Source organism: Sminthopsis crassicaudata, chromosome 6, assembly GCF_048593235.1.
Source record: "Sminthopsis crassicaudata isolate SCR6 chromosome 6, ASM4859323v1, whole genome shotgun sequence".
NCBI classification, from domain to species: domain Eukaryota; kingdom Metazoa; phylum Chordata; class Mammalia; order Dasyuromorphia; family Dasyuridae; genus Sminthopsis; species Sminthopsis crassicaudata.
The window spans coordinates 146,452,440-146,469,300 of record NC_133622.1 but is presented as its reverse complement, the minus strand read 5'-3'; the positions used below and the strand labels follow the sequence as shown (position 1 = coordinate 146,469,300).

At 35.0% G+C, this 16,861-nt stretch overlaps 1 protein-coding gene across 1 annotated transcript in view; it reads left to right on the top strand.

Moving 5' to 3' along the window:
• Positions 1 to 16,861, top strand: part of TSPAN5 (tetraspanin 5) — a 190,607-nt gene that overhangs the window by 157,829 nt on the left and 15,917 nt on the right. The window contains exon 3 of the mRNA XM_074273059.1: positions 15,104 to 15,250. Coding sequence (XP_074129160.1) covers positions 15,104 to 15,250 — 147 coding nt within the window. The remainder of the gene's footprint in view (positions 1 to 15,103; positions 15,251 to 16,861) is intronic.

Below are 16,861 nucleotides of genomic sequence, written 5' to 3'. Positions count from 1 at the left end.
AGTTCTGCAGTCTGGGCCAAGCTTTTCTCCATCTCTTTTCTTCTCACCTCCACAACTTAGGAGCCAAGGGGCTTCCCAGGGGATGCTGATTAAAATGAAATATTTGCAGAGTGCTTTGCCCACCCTAAAGCAGAATAGATAAGTGCTAACATTCATCAATCTCTCCATTTGACAGCCAGGTTTATCCCCTGACTTCCATGGTGGATTCACACCTTTGTTTCACACCTAATTTTTTTTAATTGAAGCTTTTTTTTTCAAAACATATGTAAGGATAGTTTTTACAGCTTATTTCTTTAAGTCCCTCTCTTCTCATGCAGAATCTAAACTGATTGGTACAAAAGGAAACCAAATTAAAACGCCTGTTACTTGATGGTATCATCAGGAAATACTAAGTATGAAAATTCAAGTTGTCTCAGCAAGAATTAAGAATTAATAAATTAATCCATAGAATTACCTGGTTTAGATAAGTTTTGGGGTAAACTTTTTTAAAAGTTTGAAGAGGAGAGACCATTTTTCTGAAGCAAATTCATTATTAATTTTAAACATAGCAAACTACAGACCATTTTAAATGAATACAATAAAATGGTGTGTGGGTGTGGGTATGGGTGTGTATATATTTAAAAGGCAGCTAAATAGCCATTCATTAAAAAATAAAAATTATTCATTATGACTTGACAAAGTAGTCTTTTTTACCAAGTATGGCAGGATTATTCAACATCAGAAAAGCTGTCAATATAATAATCAACCAATCATATGTATTTATTAAGCACATACTATGTACCAAGTACTATGTTAGATGGGGTTATAAATACATAGGCTAAAATACTTTTTACTTAAGAAGTTTGTATTCTAAGGAAATAAGCATGCATTTGTATATGTGTACGTGCATATATACTGAATAAATACAAATACATACAAAATAATTAAATGTAAAACTTGACATATAACTGTCAATAGATGATATCAATAGATGACAACTGACCTGGAAAAAAAAACCCCAATACTACTTCATGCTTAAAAATAGAAAGAACATATAAAATGGAGGGATTTTTCATTCTTATAATTAGATGGACCCACTTGAAAGTAAGATGCAATATGACATACCATGGACAAACAGAAAAATACTAATTGAAATTAAGTTATTTGGTGGATGAAAGATGAAATGACTGAGGAAACTAAGGTTCATTATTAAACAATGAATGTCTTTACTCCACTCCTATTTTACATGATAATTGAAAATATTAGTGATCACAGTGAAATTAGAAAACAATTTTAGCAGGATTATATATCTTAATTATAAATGAAGAGGTCAAAATAGCATTTTCAGACAGTATAATTCTATACCTAGAAGAAATCAGTCTAAACAATATTTCAAACAATTAATTAGCAAGGTTGTCCTCTTTCAAGATAAACTCTTAAAATTATTTACATTCACCTCTTCCTGGCTGTGTGACCCTGGGGAAGTCACTTAACCCCAATTGCCTCAGCCAAAACAAAAAAATTACATTCATATGTCGCATATCACAGTCAAATGTCATGGAAAGAAATTTTTAAAAATTCTTTTTATAACAATAAAAGATACTTGCAAATTAACTTACCAACACATACATAGTCTGGTACACAGTGTCTTTCTATAAAGACAGCTAGTTAGTTATAAAATCATAGTGGAAAGAATAAAAGAGTGTAAGTATAATTGGGTGGGGATCCAATAGAAACTTCCCCAATAAATATAGGAACAAAACAAGGATACTTACTCTCCCCCTTATTGTTTCATATAGTTATAGAAATGCTTCCAATAGTAATAAGACAAGAGAAAGAAATTAAAGATCCAAAGATAGACGAAGAAATTGAGCTGTTCCTTTTTGCTAATTCCATGATGGTTTACTTAGGAAATTCCAGAAAATCATCTGAGATACAAACTATTGGGCATATCCAATATGATGAATAAAATTGTGACCAAAAACTTTGTCATTCAAGAATTTAGAATTAACCCTTTGGTTAAACATGAGAGGCCTTCTTGGTACCAGTGGGTACCAAGCTCTAGAAATAATGAGTCATGAAATGAAATAAAGTACAATTACAGCACTACTAATGTAAGACATTAGGGAAAGGTTGTTTAATAAGAATATTATACATAAGCTCTTTAGCAATGTGACATATCTTTTTTCTTTTAGATTTTTCTTTTGGTTTCTGTTCTTGTGCTGGAACACTTCATCTGCTCCTTTATTCTGTATCTATAAAGTAACCTACAATCTCCATTGTTATTTTAAATTTGTTATGAAATTGCCAATAATTGGATATATAATTTATCTCTGCATTTTTATTTTATTGCTTCATGTCCTTGTAAGTCATTCATAATTGACAGATGATTGTAGCCCTTGCCTAAGTATTTTTTCTAATAAAAACAAAGCAAATCTCAAAAAAAAACTTTGTCATTGTTAAAAATATTCAAGGACAACACAGTATCTAATTGTACAGTTAGAAGGATGTGAGCGTACTGTTTTCAGAGAAGAACATATAGTTGATCTCTTGAGAAAAAATGTTCAGTTACTTAAAATGTTAATTAAAATAACTGTGGTACCACCTCACAATCACCAAATAAACTAAAATGACAAAAAGTACAAACAGTCAGTACTAACAGGTTGTGGGGAAACAGATAGACTTGTACAATCCCAGTGAAGTTGAACTTGAAATCTTTTTGGGGAAAGAAACATTGCTATACATTGTAAATATATATATTTTTTAAATCATGCCTTTTGACCTTTAATAGAGAATATAACATACAAACATTATTTTACAATTGGGGAGGGAAGATAAAACTGTAAATAACCAAACATGTCAATGATAGGCCGAATTAAACTGTAGGCATGTAGTAGTGTAATATAATATAGATTAATAATTCTAAAAGACATGAAGAGATTTGAAAAAACTTACAAAGTATTTTTGTTATTTTCTTATAAGCCAGGAGAACAGAGCTTGATTATCTGAACAAAGTGATGGAGCCTCAGAGAGAGTGACTCACAGAGTGTTAGGAGGATATTTCTTGTATTGAGATTTATTTATTCAAATATAAACCATTAATTTAAAAACATTTATTTTGTTGATATTTAAGGCTGATTATAATTTTTTTGAAATATAGTCATTATTTCCCAGTAGGCCTAGATTTTGCCATTAGTTGCTGAAGTGTTTAATAGGATGAAGAATGTAATAGCACAAAACTGCTTTGTTTGTGATCCCATTTATCTGAAACATTACAGAGAACTTTGGCCAATCTGTTGTTTTTCCAATTATATGAAACATTTTGTCAGTTAATGGTAGCCTCCAGTATTCTAGGTCATTCAATGTTAGAGATTGATTGCCTTAAATCTCTGGTGCAAGGGTCAGTAACCCAGAGCTGAATTGAAGTCGATGATTTTGCTTACTACATTGGTTGAACTCTACTCTCAAATACTCCAGTGGCTCAGTGATTCATGAATTTGGTTGAATTTGAATTTCCTGCATTGATGCAGATCAGAACTCATCCATACCAGGCAATCTATGACAGTGTGAATTATTGGGTCCCTCCAATAAGTTCACTTTCCATTTTCTGTTCAGTTATTAGTGGAATAACCTAATTTAGCTCTTTCTTTCACCACATAATTAATCTTTTTTTAGTACTCTACAATTCTGAAAAAAAAATGGGATTAAGTTCTATAAGAAAAACGATTAGAAGAATGAAATAATCATTTCCTTTCCATCATTCATTCCTTTCTTTGCCCCCCTTCATTCCTATAGATAAACCAGTTGCAAATGGAAATTTCCATTTAGGATTTAAAAAACATTAAGTCAAGTTAATAGGCATTATTTTTCCCTTTTACTGTCCTCCCTTTTAATGTCAGCCGCAATAACAAAATTAAAAACCAAAAGATTAAACCCATATTACAAATATGATTTTTAAAAAAGTACATACTCTGGCTAAACTAATTTCCACACTTGACTGTACCCTACCATATATATCTCATTTTGTATTGTAATCTATCACCTGTCTGGCAGCAATGGGGTGGCATGTTTCATCTTCAGTCCTTGGTCACTGTATTGATTTAGAGTTCTAAAATCTTTCACAGTTGATAGTTTTCTCTATAATATTATCATTTTATAAATCATTTTAGTTCTGCTTACTCCTTAGATTCTTTTAGTCATTTCATATAGCATAATAAGAATTCATTATATTAATATGATACATTAGTTTTAACTGTTAATAAGTGGGTACCTTCTTTGTTTCCCTTTTGGAGCTACTGTCAAAAGACCTGCTGTAAATAGTTTTGTGTAAATGAGTTCTTTTCTTCTTTCTTTGATCTTTTTGAGGTACAAACCTAGTAGTGATATTACTAGGTCAAAGGGTTTGATTCATCCAGTAATTTCAGGGGCATCATTCCAAATGTAAGTAACTATTTTTAAAGGAATATCTTATTTACAGATAATGTCATCACACAAGCCTGCAGATCACTACTGAGCCTTGATAGCTCTCCCTATATTCTTCTGAGTACTGAGAGATCAAATGAGGTAACATTTATAAACAGTACTTAGCACATTGCCTGGCACACAGCAGGTATAATATAAATGCTTATTCCTTCTCCTCTTTCCTTCCCTAACACTTGCAGTGCTTGACACATAGTAGGTAGAATAAAAAGGCTATTCTCCTCCCCAGTACTCATCTCAATGCCTGTCACATAATAGGTGCTTAATACGCACTTTAAAAAAACTGACTGATTTAAATTAGTAGTCATGTTTATGGCCTAACTCCTCCTACATTCATCAAGCTTAACTGAGAATATTAACAATCATGGTTCATTTTGATTGGATCCCATACCCCATTAGAGTCAGGTCAAGAGACAGAGTCTGGTTTTGTTTTGTTTTGTTTTTCCCTGAGTTTAAAAGAAAAATAGTGCTGTTAGTAAGATATTAATTAGAGTGGAAGAATGTTAATTTTAGGTGTGAGCTAGAAGTTACTTGGGTAAAAGGATTCTTTTTCTTCTCAATAATAATAATAATAATAGATTATTCTGGAAAATAATACTGAGAGTCAGGCAGGAACAGTAGGAAAAGGATACTCGGAAAGACTTTAGCCAAAGAGACGCCTTTTCTTCTTGGCTTCCTGTGGATGATTATTTATTTTTTTCTTACGCTTTGATTTAGTCATTGTCATTTGCTTTGTTTATATGGTCTGGAGTTCCTTCCTGTTAAATTCATACAGTATTTGGAATTATTTTTATGATAAGGAAAATGAGGGCCATTGATGTTAAATGCTTAGTAATTTTAATCACAAGAGAAGTCAGGGTTTGTAGGCCACAGGTTTGGAGCTGGAAATGACCTAAGAAAGCCAGCCAGTTTATAAATAAGGAATCAAAATTTAGAGAGGTTGGGTGACTTCCCGAGATCAGTGGTAGATCTGATTAGAACCCACAGCCCACATTTCTTCTTCAGCTGACTATGATTCAAATAGGAGACACTTGAAACAGGGTTCCAGTTAACTTGAACAAAAAGCTGACTCAGTTATATGAGCTTAGATCAATTCTGTGAAGATGTTCCAAAAATTCCTCTACTTACATGATATTCTTGTAGAATGGGAATGAGCAGCTACTGCTCTGAATAATCAGGATAAGGGTCTCAAATCCTCAGTTTGGGGCATCATGCATGGATGCCTCCAGGCCTTGCTCTTCATAACTGGGAATTTCCTTCTCACATTAAATTTAATCACATTTTAGTGTAGGGGAAATATAGCTCTCTGAAGCTTAATTGGAAATCAGATTGATTCTACTTTCCTAAGATCCCAGAACCATTTTCTTTTTTTCACTAAATGATCTCGTTACTCTCTATTATGTGAATTTTATGTCGCAATGTTTACAAGTGTTATAATGTCTCATTTTATTCTATGAGGTTTTAAAATTTTGGGTTTCTTAATGATATATTTGTATTTTGATGAATCAGTAATCTCCTTGGGTTTGAATATTCTTTCCATTAGTTAACTCACCCATGATTTCTAACCTTTATCATTCTTGTTCATATTCTGACGTACACCCTTCATCAAGGTTTCAGCTTTTCACTGTACTCTTCCTGGGAGGAGGAGAGGTGGGATAGTTTAAATATTTGTAGAATATGTTACTTAAGTAACACTTGGGTTGTTTTATATTATGTCATGTTTTACAATTGTATATTTGTAGCTTTTTTGGTTTTTTGCTCTTTCTTATATGTAAATCTTCATTAGTAATAGTAATCCATTTCCTCTATTTTTCATTTTTCCCATCATATATTTTTTTCCTCCTAAATGAGTATTTCTCTTCTCAACAGTGTGATTAACTAATTCTTGTCTCTGTACCCCTCACATTCCCAAGCCCTTACTTTATTGAATTTGACTTCCCGGGGCTGGTAGATGGTGCAATCAGTCCTCCTGACTTCAGACCTGAATTCAAATTTGATCTCAGGCACTTAATATTTCCTAACTGTGTGATACTGGGCAAGTCACCTAACCTCCAATTGCCTCAGCCAAAAAAAAAAAGACAAAAAAGAAAAAAAAATAAGAGTTTGACTTCCATCTAGCCCCTTTAACCATTTCAACCTTGGAATCCACCATTAGCCCCTTGTCCTGTCTCCACTTGTGCATTATCAAACCCCAATCCTTTCTATCCTGTATTTTCTTAGTTAGCCATCGCTCTCCCTCGCTGCTGAAATGACTGACTAGGGCCACCATCAATTTGACATTATCTAATCCAACCCTCTACAGACAGAAGGTAGTCTTTTTATTCTTTTGTGAATTGACTAGAGTTCTGTTGTATATTTTTTTCTTCTCTTCCATATATTATTCTTGTTCCTCTTCCAGCAGAATACTTTGCTTTCTATCTCATATTTTACTGAGGAAAAAGAGTGGAGAAGGCAGAAGCTATTTGCCTTGAGCTTCCCCCAAGAAGAAATCTTTCTGTGATATAAATGAAGAAGAATTATTGAGGCCTTGAGAGCTATCTGAGAATTTCTTTTCTATTTCTGATAAGAGAAGAAAGCAAAACTTTCCAGCATGCATAAAGATAATGTGAACGGGCAGCAACTTTATGCCTGTTTGAACTCAAGAAACTGTTCCTGGGCCCACCGGGCATAGTGTAACAAGGCACTGCCTTCACGCTGAAAGGAGCACTCTTGTTTTGGACCCAAGCATGGGGTTTGGACCAGATTCAGTCTTGGGCAGCCCATGTCTCATGAGAGGGATTAAATTTTCTGTTCTCAGACTTTTTGGTGTAGTCAGTCCCCACCTAAGAAACTTAAGGACAATTTTACTTATAATCTATGTCTAGGACCTCTCTAATGAGAAGTTAACAAAACAGCACTCAATGTATAATCTCAATTAAATATGAGACAAGTAATTTATTACACACATACAAAAAAAGACTAAAGGTTAAAAAAAATGCCCAAGCAAGTAACTTTTAAAACCAACACTAGTACAATCTGCTGGGAGGCTTCTACTTAAGGTTGTCAGAACATAAAGTAGCACTGAAGACTGCTTACATTTACATGTTAAAAAGACATTTTATATATCACTTTAATTCATATCTGTTACTAAAACTGCCAGTCCTTTTGTTGGTTTTCCTTCTCTCCATTTCAGAAGTTTTCCTCATTGCCATTCCTGCAACTAAACACTTTTATAATTGGATCCAGAACCTCCAGATCTCTCAAATTTGCAGTTATCTTCAATCCTGAGCATGTTCATCTTAAAGATAGGTACTATTTAGCTTAAGATCCCCCCAAAAACAAACAAAGAAGCAATTCCAAAATAGGTTTTGTCTTGTCTTGGTAGACTACATACTTTAGTTGCATGTGCTCTTGGTCACTTGGCAGGCTAGAGAGAGGGCCAGCAACCCCTCCTCCCCCCATCCCAGTTCTTGGGATACGTCTCTCTCTCTCTTTTTTAATTAAAACTTTTTATTTTCAAAACCTTATGCACGGATAATTGTTCAACATTGACCCTTGCAAAACCTTGTGTTCCAAATTTTCCCCTCCTTCCTCCACCCCCTTCCTTAGATGGTAAATAATTTAATATATGTTAAATATGTTAAAATATATATTAAATCCATTATGTATACATATTTATACAATTAGCTTGTTGCACAAGAAAAATAAGATCAAAAAGGAAAAAAATGAGAAAGGATTGAGAATGCTATGTTGTGGTCCACACTTGGTTCCCACAGTCCCCTCTTTGGGAGTAGATGGTTACAAGATCATTGGAACTGGTCTTAGGATACTTCTTAAAACTCCCTTCTGTGCATCTTTTCAGTCTTCAGCTCCTCAGCAAATGGGAGATTCTATTATCTCACATTGTAGACCCCTCAGCCATAATTAAATTGTGAAAATTAAATGTAAAAAAAAATGTGTTAAACACACACACACACACACACACACACACACACACACACACACAGTTAAAATCAGTTCCAAATGCCAAGAATGGTGACTCAGACTCCCAGCATCTCCATAGATTAGAGGAAAGATTTGGCTCCTGAATCATTAGATAAATCCATTTGTAATCTAAAAACTTCAGTTTGTTAGTTTTAAAACTACTTAAATTTTGTTTCTTATATCCACAAATTTCTATATAGAGTATAAAATACCCAGGGAAATTGTCTTCTATTTCAAAACTGTAGTGATGTAGGCCACTGTTTTCATTTGTGATCCAATATTAATGCTGAATCTGTCCCTTAAATGAATACCAAATCAGCTATTTCTACTGTTTGGCCTACATCACTGTAGTTGCTTGTTTATAAGGGTTCAGGGAAGCCAGGTGGCGCAGTGGATAGAGCACCAGTACTGAAGTCAGGAGGTCCCGAGTTCAAATGTGGTCTCAGACACTTAACACTTCCTGACTGTGTGACTCTGAGCAAGTCACTTAATCCCAATTGCCTCAACAAAAAAAGAAAAAAGAAAAATGCATGGGTTCAATATTGTCTTGTTGGTGATCCCTTATGAATGTTCTTCTACTCTACATATCTAAAAAGTTATTTTCTTCTTTTTCAGATCTTTTTTTTCCTTCCTTCCTAATCTATATTACTACCTTCTGCTTATCTCTTTCCGTACTCCCTTCCTTCAAATAAAGAGCTCATCCTTGTAATTATTAAGCATAGTCCTACAAAGCATTCACACAATTGGTATTTCTGAAAATTCATGTATTCTTCTTTATTTTTATTTATTTCTTATTATTTTTCTAATTCATTGTTCTTATTCTTCACCTCTAGTCCATTTCCTTCCTTCCTTCCTTCCTTCCTTCCTTCCTTCCTTCCTTCCTTCCTTCCTTCCTTCCTTCCTTCCTTCCTTCCTTCCTTCCTTCCTTCCTTCCTTCCTTCCTTCCTTCCTTCCTTCCTTCCTTCCTTCCTTCCTTCCTTCCTTCCTTCCTTCCTTCCTTCCTTCCTTCCTTCCTTCCTTCCTTCCTTCCTTCCTTCCTTCCTTCCTTCCTTCCTTCCTTCCTTCCTTCCTTCCTTCCTTCCTTCCTTCCTTCCTTCCTTCCTTCCTTCCTTCCTTCCTTCCTTCCTTCCTTCCTTCCTTCCTTCCTTCCTTCCTTCCTTCCTTCCTTCCTTCCTTCCTTCCTTCCTTCCTTCCTTCCTTCCTTCCTTCCTTCCTTCCTTCCTTCCTTCCTTCCTTCCTTCCTTCCTTCCTTCCTTCCTTCCTTCCTTCCTTCCTTCCTTCCTTCCTTCCTTCCTTCCTTCCTTCCTTCCTTCCTTCCTTCCTTCCTTCCTTCCTTCCTTCCTTCCTTCCTTCCTTCCTTCCTTCCTTCCTTCCTTCCTTCCTTCCTTCCTTCCTTCCTTCCTTCCTTCCTTCCTTCCTTCCTTCCTTCCTTCCTTCCTTCCTTCCTTCCTTCCTTCCTTCCTTCCTTCCTTCCTTCCTTCCTTCCTTCCTTCCTTCCTTCCTTCCTTCCTTCCTTCCTTCCTTCCTTCCTTCCTTCCTTCCTTCCTTCCTTCCTTCCTTCCTTCCTTCCTTCCTTCCTTCCTTCCTTCCTTCCTTCCTTCCTTCCTTCCTTCCTTCCTTCCTTCCTTCCTTCCTTCCTTCCTTCCTTCCTTCCGTTTTTATTTACCAGATGTTTGCATGGGTAATTTTACAACATTGACAATTGCCAAACCATTTGTTCCAATTTTTCCCCTCCCCCCCAGATGGCAGGTTGATCAATACATGTTAAATATGTTAAAGTATAAGTTAAATACAATATATGTATACATGTGCAAACAGTTATTTTGCTGTACAAAAAGAATCGGACTTGAAATAGTGTACAATTAGCCTGTGAAGGAAATCCAAAATGCAGGTGGACAAAAATATAGGAATTGGAAAGTCTATGTAGTGGTTCATAGTCATCTCCCAGAGTTCTTTCGCTGGGTGTAACTGGTTCAGTTCATTACTTCTTTATTGGAACTGATTTGATTCATCTCACTGTTGGAGAGGGCCACGTTCATCAGAACTGATCATCATATAGTATTGTTGTTGCCGCGTATAATGATCTCCTGGTCCTGCTCATTTCACTCAGCATCAGTTCATGTAAGTCTCTCCAGGCCTTTCTGAAATCATCCTGTTGATCATTTCTTACAGAACAATAATATTCCATAATATTCATATACCACAATTTATTCAGCCAATCTCCAGTTGATGGGCATCCACGTAGTTTCCAGTTTCTGGCCACTACAAAGAAGATTGCCACAAACATTCTTGCACATACAGATCCCTTTCCCTTGTTTAAGGTCCATTACCTTTCTACAAAGAGGTAGAAAGCTTTATCAGTTTTCTGCTGTTGTGATTGGTTATTATGTTGATCACAAGTTCTTATCTTTATAGCAGTTATTTTCCTTTACAATGTTCTCCTTGTATAAATTATTATTTTTGTTCTGCTTAATTTAGTCTAGATCAGTTCATATAAATAAGTTCTAAAATTTCTCTGAACCCATATTTATAATTTTGTGGCATAACAATACTCCATCACTTTATATACTATAATTTATTCAGGTGTTCCAAATTGAAAAGTCCCACCTAAGTTTCCTGTCTTTTGTTAAAGCAAAAGAGGACAAGAGACTCTGTGTGTGTGTGTGTGTGTGTGTGTGTGTGTGTGTGTGTGTGTGTGTGTGTATTTAGCAATTTAATGTATGTAAGGTGGCATTTTGGCACCAAATTGGCCAATGTGTAATGAATTTTTTGGCTATCATTTTATAGATAACTGTCTAGGGCTTCTTGAATTCAGCATTAGTAGAAGGTGTTCCAAACTTGGAAAGTTAAGAGGTCCAGAATACTGAAGGAGGTCATGTTTCAGCATTGTTTTAATTTGTATTTCTTTGATAGTGAGTAATTCAAACCTTTTTTTTTTTTTGGTGGTGGTTATTTTCACAATTTTGTTTTTTCCTTTGTGAAATGCCTAAACATATCTTTTGGTGATTTATCTATTGGGAAATGAATGTTTTTTATATGTCTTTTAGATTTTAGTTGTTTTATTATTCACCTTCATTTTATTTAAATTTGCTGCTTATTTATAAGGAGAAAATATTGATCTTTAAAAAAAAGCCTTTAGTTTTCTTTAAAAATTTCAATGTTTCTTTTATTCCTTTTTCCTTTTTGAAGTTTTATTATATTTACTCTTGGTACAATATGGGCAGCTAATTGGCACAGTGGATAGAGTATGAGGCCTGAAGTTGGAAAAACTCATCTTCTTGACTTCAAATTTGGCTTCAGACACTTACATACTAACTGTGTGACTCTGGGCAAGTCATTTAACCCTATTTGTTCAGTTTCCTTGTCTGTAAAATGATGTGGAAAAAGAATGGCAAGCCACTGTAGTATCTTTACCAAGAAAACCCCAAATAGGGTCATGAAGAATTGGATATAACTGAACAATAATAATGTTAATTTTTCTAATTTCATTAACTCCAAACTCAGCTCATTAATTTCTCTCTTTTTCTTTCATGTTAATATATTCTTTCAAGGATATACATTTTTCTATGACTATTGCTTTGGCTTGCATCTCATAAATTTTGATCTGTTATATTTATAGCTATTGTATTCTCTCCTTTTCTCTCATATTAATATATTTTTCAAGTATATAAATTTTTTTTTTGTCTGACTACTGCTTTGGCTGCATCTCATAAATTTTGGTATATTGTATATATTATATATGTCTACATGCATATATATGTATGTGTATATATATATGTATGATGTAAATATTGATATGTAGAATTAAGTTTATTGGTGAAGGAAAAACAAAGCAGAAAGAAATTCATGATTATCCTTTCTTATTCCACCATGAATAAAAACCATTCACAAATTGACTCCATGGAAACACTGACTTTTGGTACAAGATAACTGGGTAAAGAGAGGTGAAGATTAAATTGAGATCACCTGTCTCAGTTTTCTTTTGAATGTGAACTCTTTACAAAGTTAAGTAGACACTTGACTTTTCACCCCTTTATTCCTAATATTGCAGTATCTGTTTTTCCAGAGGGTTTCTTGTTATTTGAATTCCCAAGCTTCCAGTAGTCACCAGAGTATAGACTTAGAAGTTTTCTCATTAGTTGTTTTTGTTGTCACAAGCTACAAATACAAGAGTTTCCAGCAGGCTTTTTCTAACTCTTCATTTTCACCTGTCAAACTCTCAGCAAAATGCAGAGTCCCATGCTGATGGCTCCTATCCCACAATTCACTGCCCCAGCAAGGGCTAATGAGGGCAGCTAACTAGCCATCTTGAAACCCAAAGGTTTTATTACTAGGAATAAATTTAGTTACTGCTCAATCCCATTTTCTAACCAGAGATAGGAAAAAATGCTCTTTGGGGACTGGAAAGTTTGTAAGCTTGAAAGGAAGCAGCGAAGCTGTGAATTTCATCTCCATCTCAGATAGGGCTAAAGAATAGAAACTTTGGCCTGGGATTCTGGCTTCCATACAGTTATCCTAGACTTGACTTGAGACCAGTCCCTTGCACACGGTCCATGTTCCAGATTATATCGGGAGTAATTGTTGCCGCTCTTTATGGAGTTGTCCCTCTCCCTGCCTTTGATATATTGAAATTTTAAGTGCTGGAGAAATAACAAGCCAGTCAGACCACACTGGCTGCTGTTTCCATGGCAACATGGGGACTTTCTCTCAATTAAAACTACTCCTGCAGGCTGCTCTAAGAGTAAGTATTCAGAGGAGATTGCTCAAAAGGGCCAAAATGTGGAGAGGATAAAACTGCCCTGAAACTTAGTGACTTGGGTATTGACTCTTCTGTCATATTTCAGTAGTTTCTCTGAGATTAACAGATATTTATTTATTCATTCATTCATTCATTCACTAATTTATTTATTTATTTATTCATTTATCTATCTATCTATCTATCTATCTATCTATCTATCTATCTATCTATCTATCTATCTAACAAGGTAGATATACTTGGTTCGCCCAAATAATTGTTTCCATTTTCCACTAGACTTTAATTTTAAAGGCACAGGCTGTGAATCAGTCCTTAGGAATTATCTGAATGTGGGTCCTGCCTTAGTGAGTTATAAAAGAAAAATCTCCTAAGAGGGAAAGTTAGTCAGAGTCCTTGATTCGGGCTGGACCTTGGCCAGCTACGAGACCTGGGGACTCTTGACCTCTGAGTATTAAGTGAATAGAGGGATATCTAAGGGCAGTTAGATTTTATGGTGGATAAAGCACCAGCTCTGAAGTTAGGAGGACCTGAGTTCAAATATGGCCTCAGACACTTAACACTTGCTAGCTGTGTGACCCTGGGCAAGTCAAAAATTTATTTTTTAAAAATATAGGGATATCTATAATGGTCCAACATTCCCCACTGGATCTGGGGATCATGTGTATAAATGCAAACATTTTGCAACTTGTAATGTCCTGTACAAAACATATAAAGTCTTTTGTTATTCTGCAGTCATTTTTAGTTGTAGCCAACTTTTAGTGACCCCATTTGGGGTTTTCTTGGCAAGGATATTGGATATTTGCCATTTCTTTCTCTGGCTCATTTTTACAGATAAGAAAACTGAGTCAAAGAGGGTTAAGTGTCTTGCCTGGGATCACTCAGCTAGTAAGTGTCTGAGGCTGGATTTGAACTCGGGTCTTCTTGACTGTAGCCCCAGTGCTCTATCTACTGTACCACCCAACTTCCCAGTAAGAAATCTTAGCAGTCACCAAGTTTAGTTTTCAACCCAGTATAGGCATTCCTACAACCATGTCCCTGGTAATTGGGTCAAATCCAGGTACTTCCTCAATGCTTCTAGTGATAGAGAGCTCCTTGCTCACTGAAACACCATGGTTTGTTGTTCCATAGCCCTAATTGTTAGAGGCCTGGAAGCAGGGAGATTCATCCTCCTGAGTTCAAATCTGGCCTCAGACACTTCATAGCTATATAATCCTGGGTTTGTCACTTGCCTCAGTTGCCTTATTTGTAAAATGAGCTGGAAAGAGAAATGGCAAAGCACTCCAGTATCATTGCCAAAAAATAAACAATGTGAAATAGAGTCACAAAAAGTTGGACACGACTGAACAAGAGCAATAATTATTGGATAATTTATATTTCTGTCTCATTTCTAAGAAATCTTCATTGAGCCTTCTTCTCTCATTAGTGTCTGCCTCTTCCAAGGGCATTGTCTGGCTGGCCAGCATGAGATCTCTTTTGCTCTGTAAAACAAATCAATTCCGTTCAGTTTAATTCAAATAGCATTTTTTGAAGATCTGTTCTCTTAAAAGGCACCATCCTATATAAAATCTGGGAATTGAAAAATGAAAACTCAAGGATCTTGTGTTGAGTATACAACATAGAACCATAAATTTGATCTGAAAAAGATCTTAGAAGCCATTTTACAATTCTCCCATTTTACAGATTTGGAAAATGAGGCACAACAGCATTAATTGTGACCATGGTCATATAACTGCTATGTGTCAGAGATAGTAATTTGAAAATGGAGAGAATCCAGGTAGATCAAGAAAAATTTCAGAATGGTGAGAGGTACATGATTTTTGTTCTGTGAATTGAAAAACAAACAAAAAACCCATGAAACCAGCACATAAAACCAGAACTCACATGTTTCATCTATTTTTGTTTGTTTCTTTTTTTTCCCCCTCTTAGGGAGTGCTGTCAAATATCTCTTCAATCACAGACTTGGGAGGTTTTGATCCTGTTTGGCTGTTCCTGGTTGTAGGGGGAGTTATGTTCATTTTAGGATTTGCAGGATGTATTGGAGCTCTTCGAGAAAACACTTTTCTTCTCAAGTTTGTAAGTATATAACTTCTGTGATTTCAGTCCGTGTGTTTGTAAGGCAGAGTTTAAAGTAGAAAGGATTTCTGCAAACATGTGAACAAGGTGGCCAGTTTCAGTATGAAATGGGAATAAAAGGAAACTTTCCTTCGTGTTCCTTTCTATTAGAATGGGGTTCACTATTTAGAAACTTATGGTCAAGTAATTGTTCCCATTTTCAATTAATTTAGGAATACCTTAGGACAAAGATGGCAGCTTATAACACCCTTAAATGTGACCCAAACCAAAATAAAATGTAGTTCTTCAAAATGTTATAAAAATTGTCTTTACATCTAATTGAGAGAAAATAAAATACTGTTAAAAACATGGAGTTACTATCAAATTTTAATGTGTTGATATAGTAACAAAAAATGAATAAATGTGAATTTCTAAGTTAATATGCATTCTGCAAAGATTGTTATGTATGAGTTAATGGTCTCTCTTTCTATTTGAGTTTAAACACTTATGCCCTAGAACAGACTATAAACATGGCAAAGCATTGTGGGAGCTGCTGTTTATTTTATGATTTAAAAAAAAAACCACTCTAGTAATTGTTGTTCAAGATAAGCAATTTCCTCAAAGATAGCACTTAAATGTCGAAGTTGGTATGCTATTCCTTGGCATCCTAGCAGCAGATGAAGAATTTGTATATGATAATTTTTTTTAGAAGTCTGCTAATGCAGACACCCTTGTAGCTATATAGATATTATCAGAATTAGAGAATTAAATTAGAATTACAAGATTTTACAATGTTTTGTACAGGACATTACAGCTTACAACATGTTTGCATTTATACACGTGATCCTCACTCAGATCCAGTAGAGAATGTTGGGCTGTTACAGATATTGTTTTCTAAAATATTTATTCATGTTTTGTTTTTAGGCAATTGGGATTAACTTGCCCAAGGGGATCCCTGAAAAAGTTAGATCAACTTGTTTCTCAATGCCTGCCTGGAGTAGAGTTAGGAAAGCAATGGATTTGTAGTCAGGGGGCTTGATAATCAAATTGCAGCACTGGTACTACCTGTGTGACCTTGGACAAACCACTTTAACCACTTTGGGCTTTAGAGTTCCTTCCAGCTCTAAACCAGACCCTATGATTATAAGAATAAGTAAGTCAGGAGTTATTTCTGCTCATTAAAAACAATTCTGACTTGAACACTTGCATCTACCTAGATGTGAAATCAAAGAATAATTTCATTGAGTGATTTTGAGAATAAAAATAATCCACACTATTTGAATGAATGTAAATTTATCTGTAGTTTGCATGATTGACAAATAATCATTTTTGATAGAGGATGAATGTTACCTGAGAAACCAGAAACTTATAATAATATTCCTAAGTTAAATCTTTCTCTCCCTCCCCCCAAATGAGCTTTCATTATGCATGTTTTAGAGCAAATGAAATTACTATATTCAGTCTAGTGGATACTAAAACTTGTCCTTCTGTTCCTGGAAAAATTGAGTGTGGCAAATATGTTAGTGAAGATTATTTTGTACAATAAAGGAACCAAAGCCATCAAAATAATTACAGAAATCTCAATGCATAGAATTCACTGGGTAAGTAAGATAGCCTTTAATCTCAAATTTT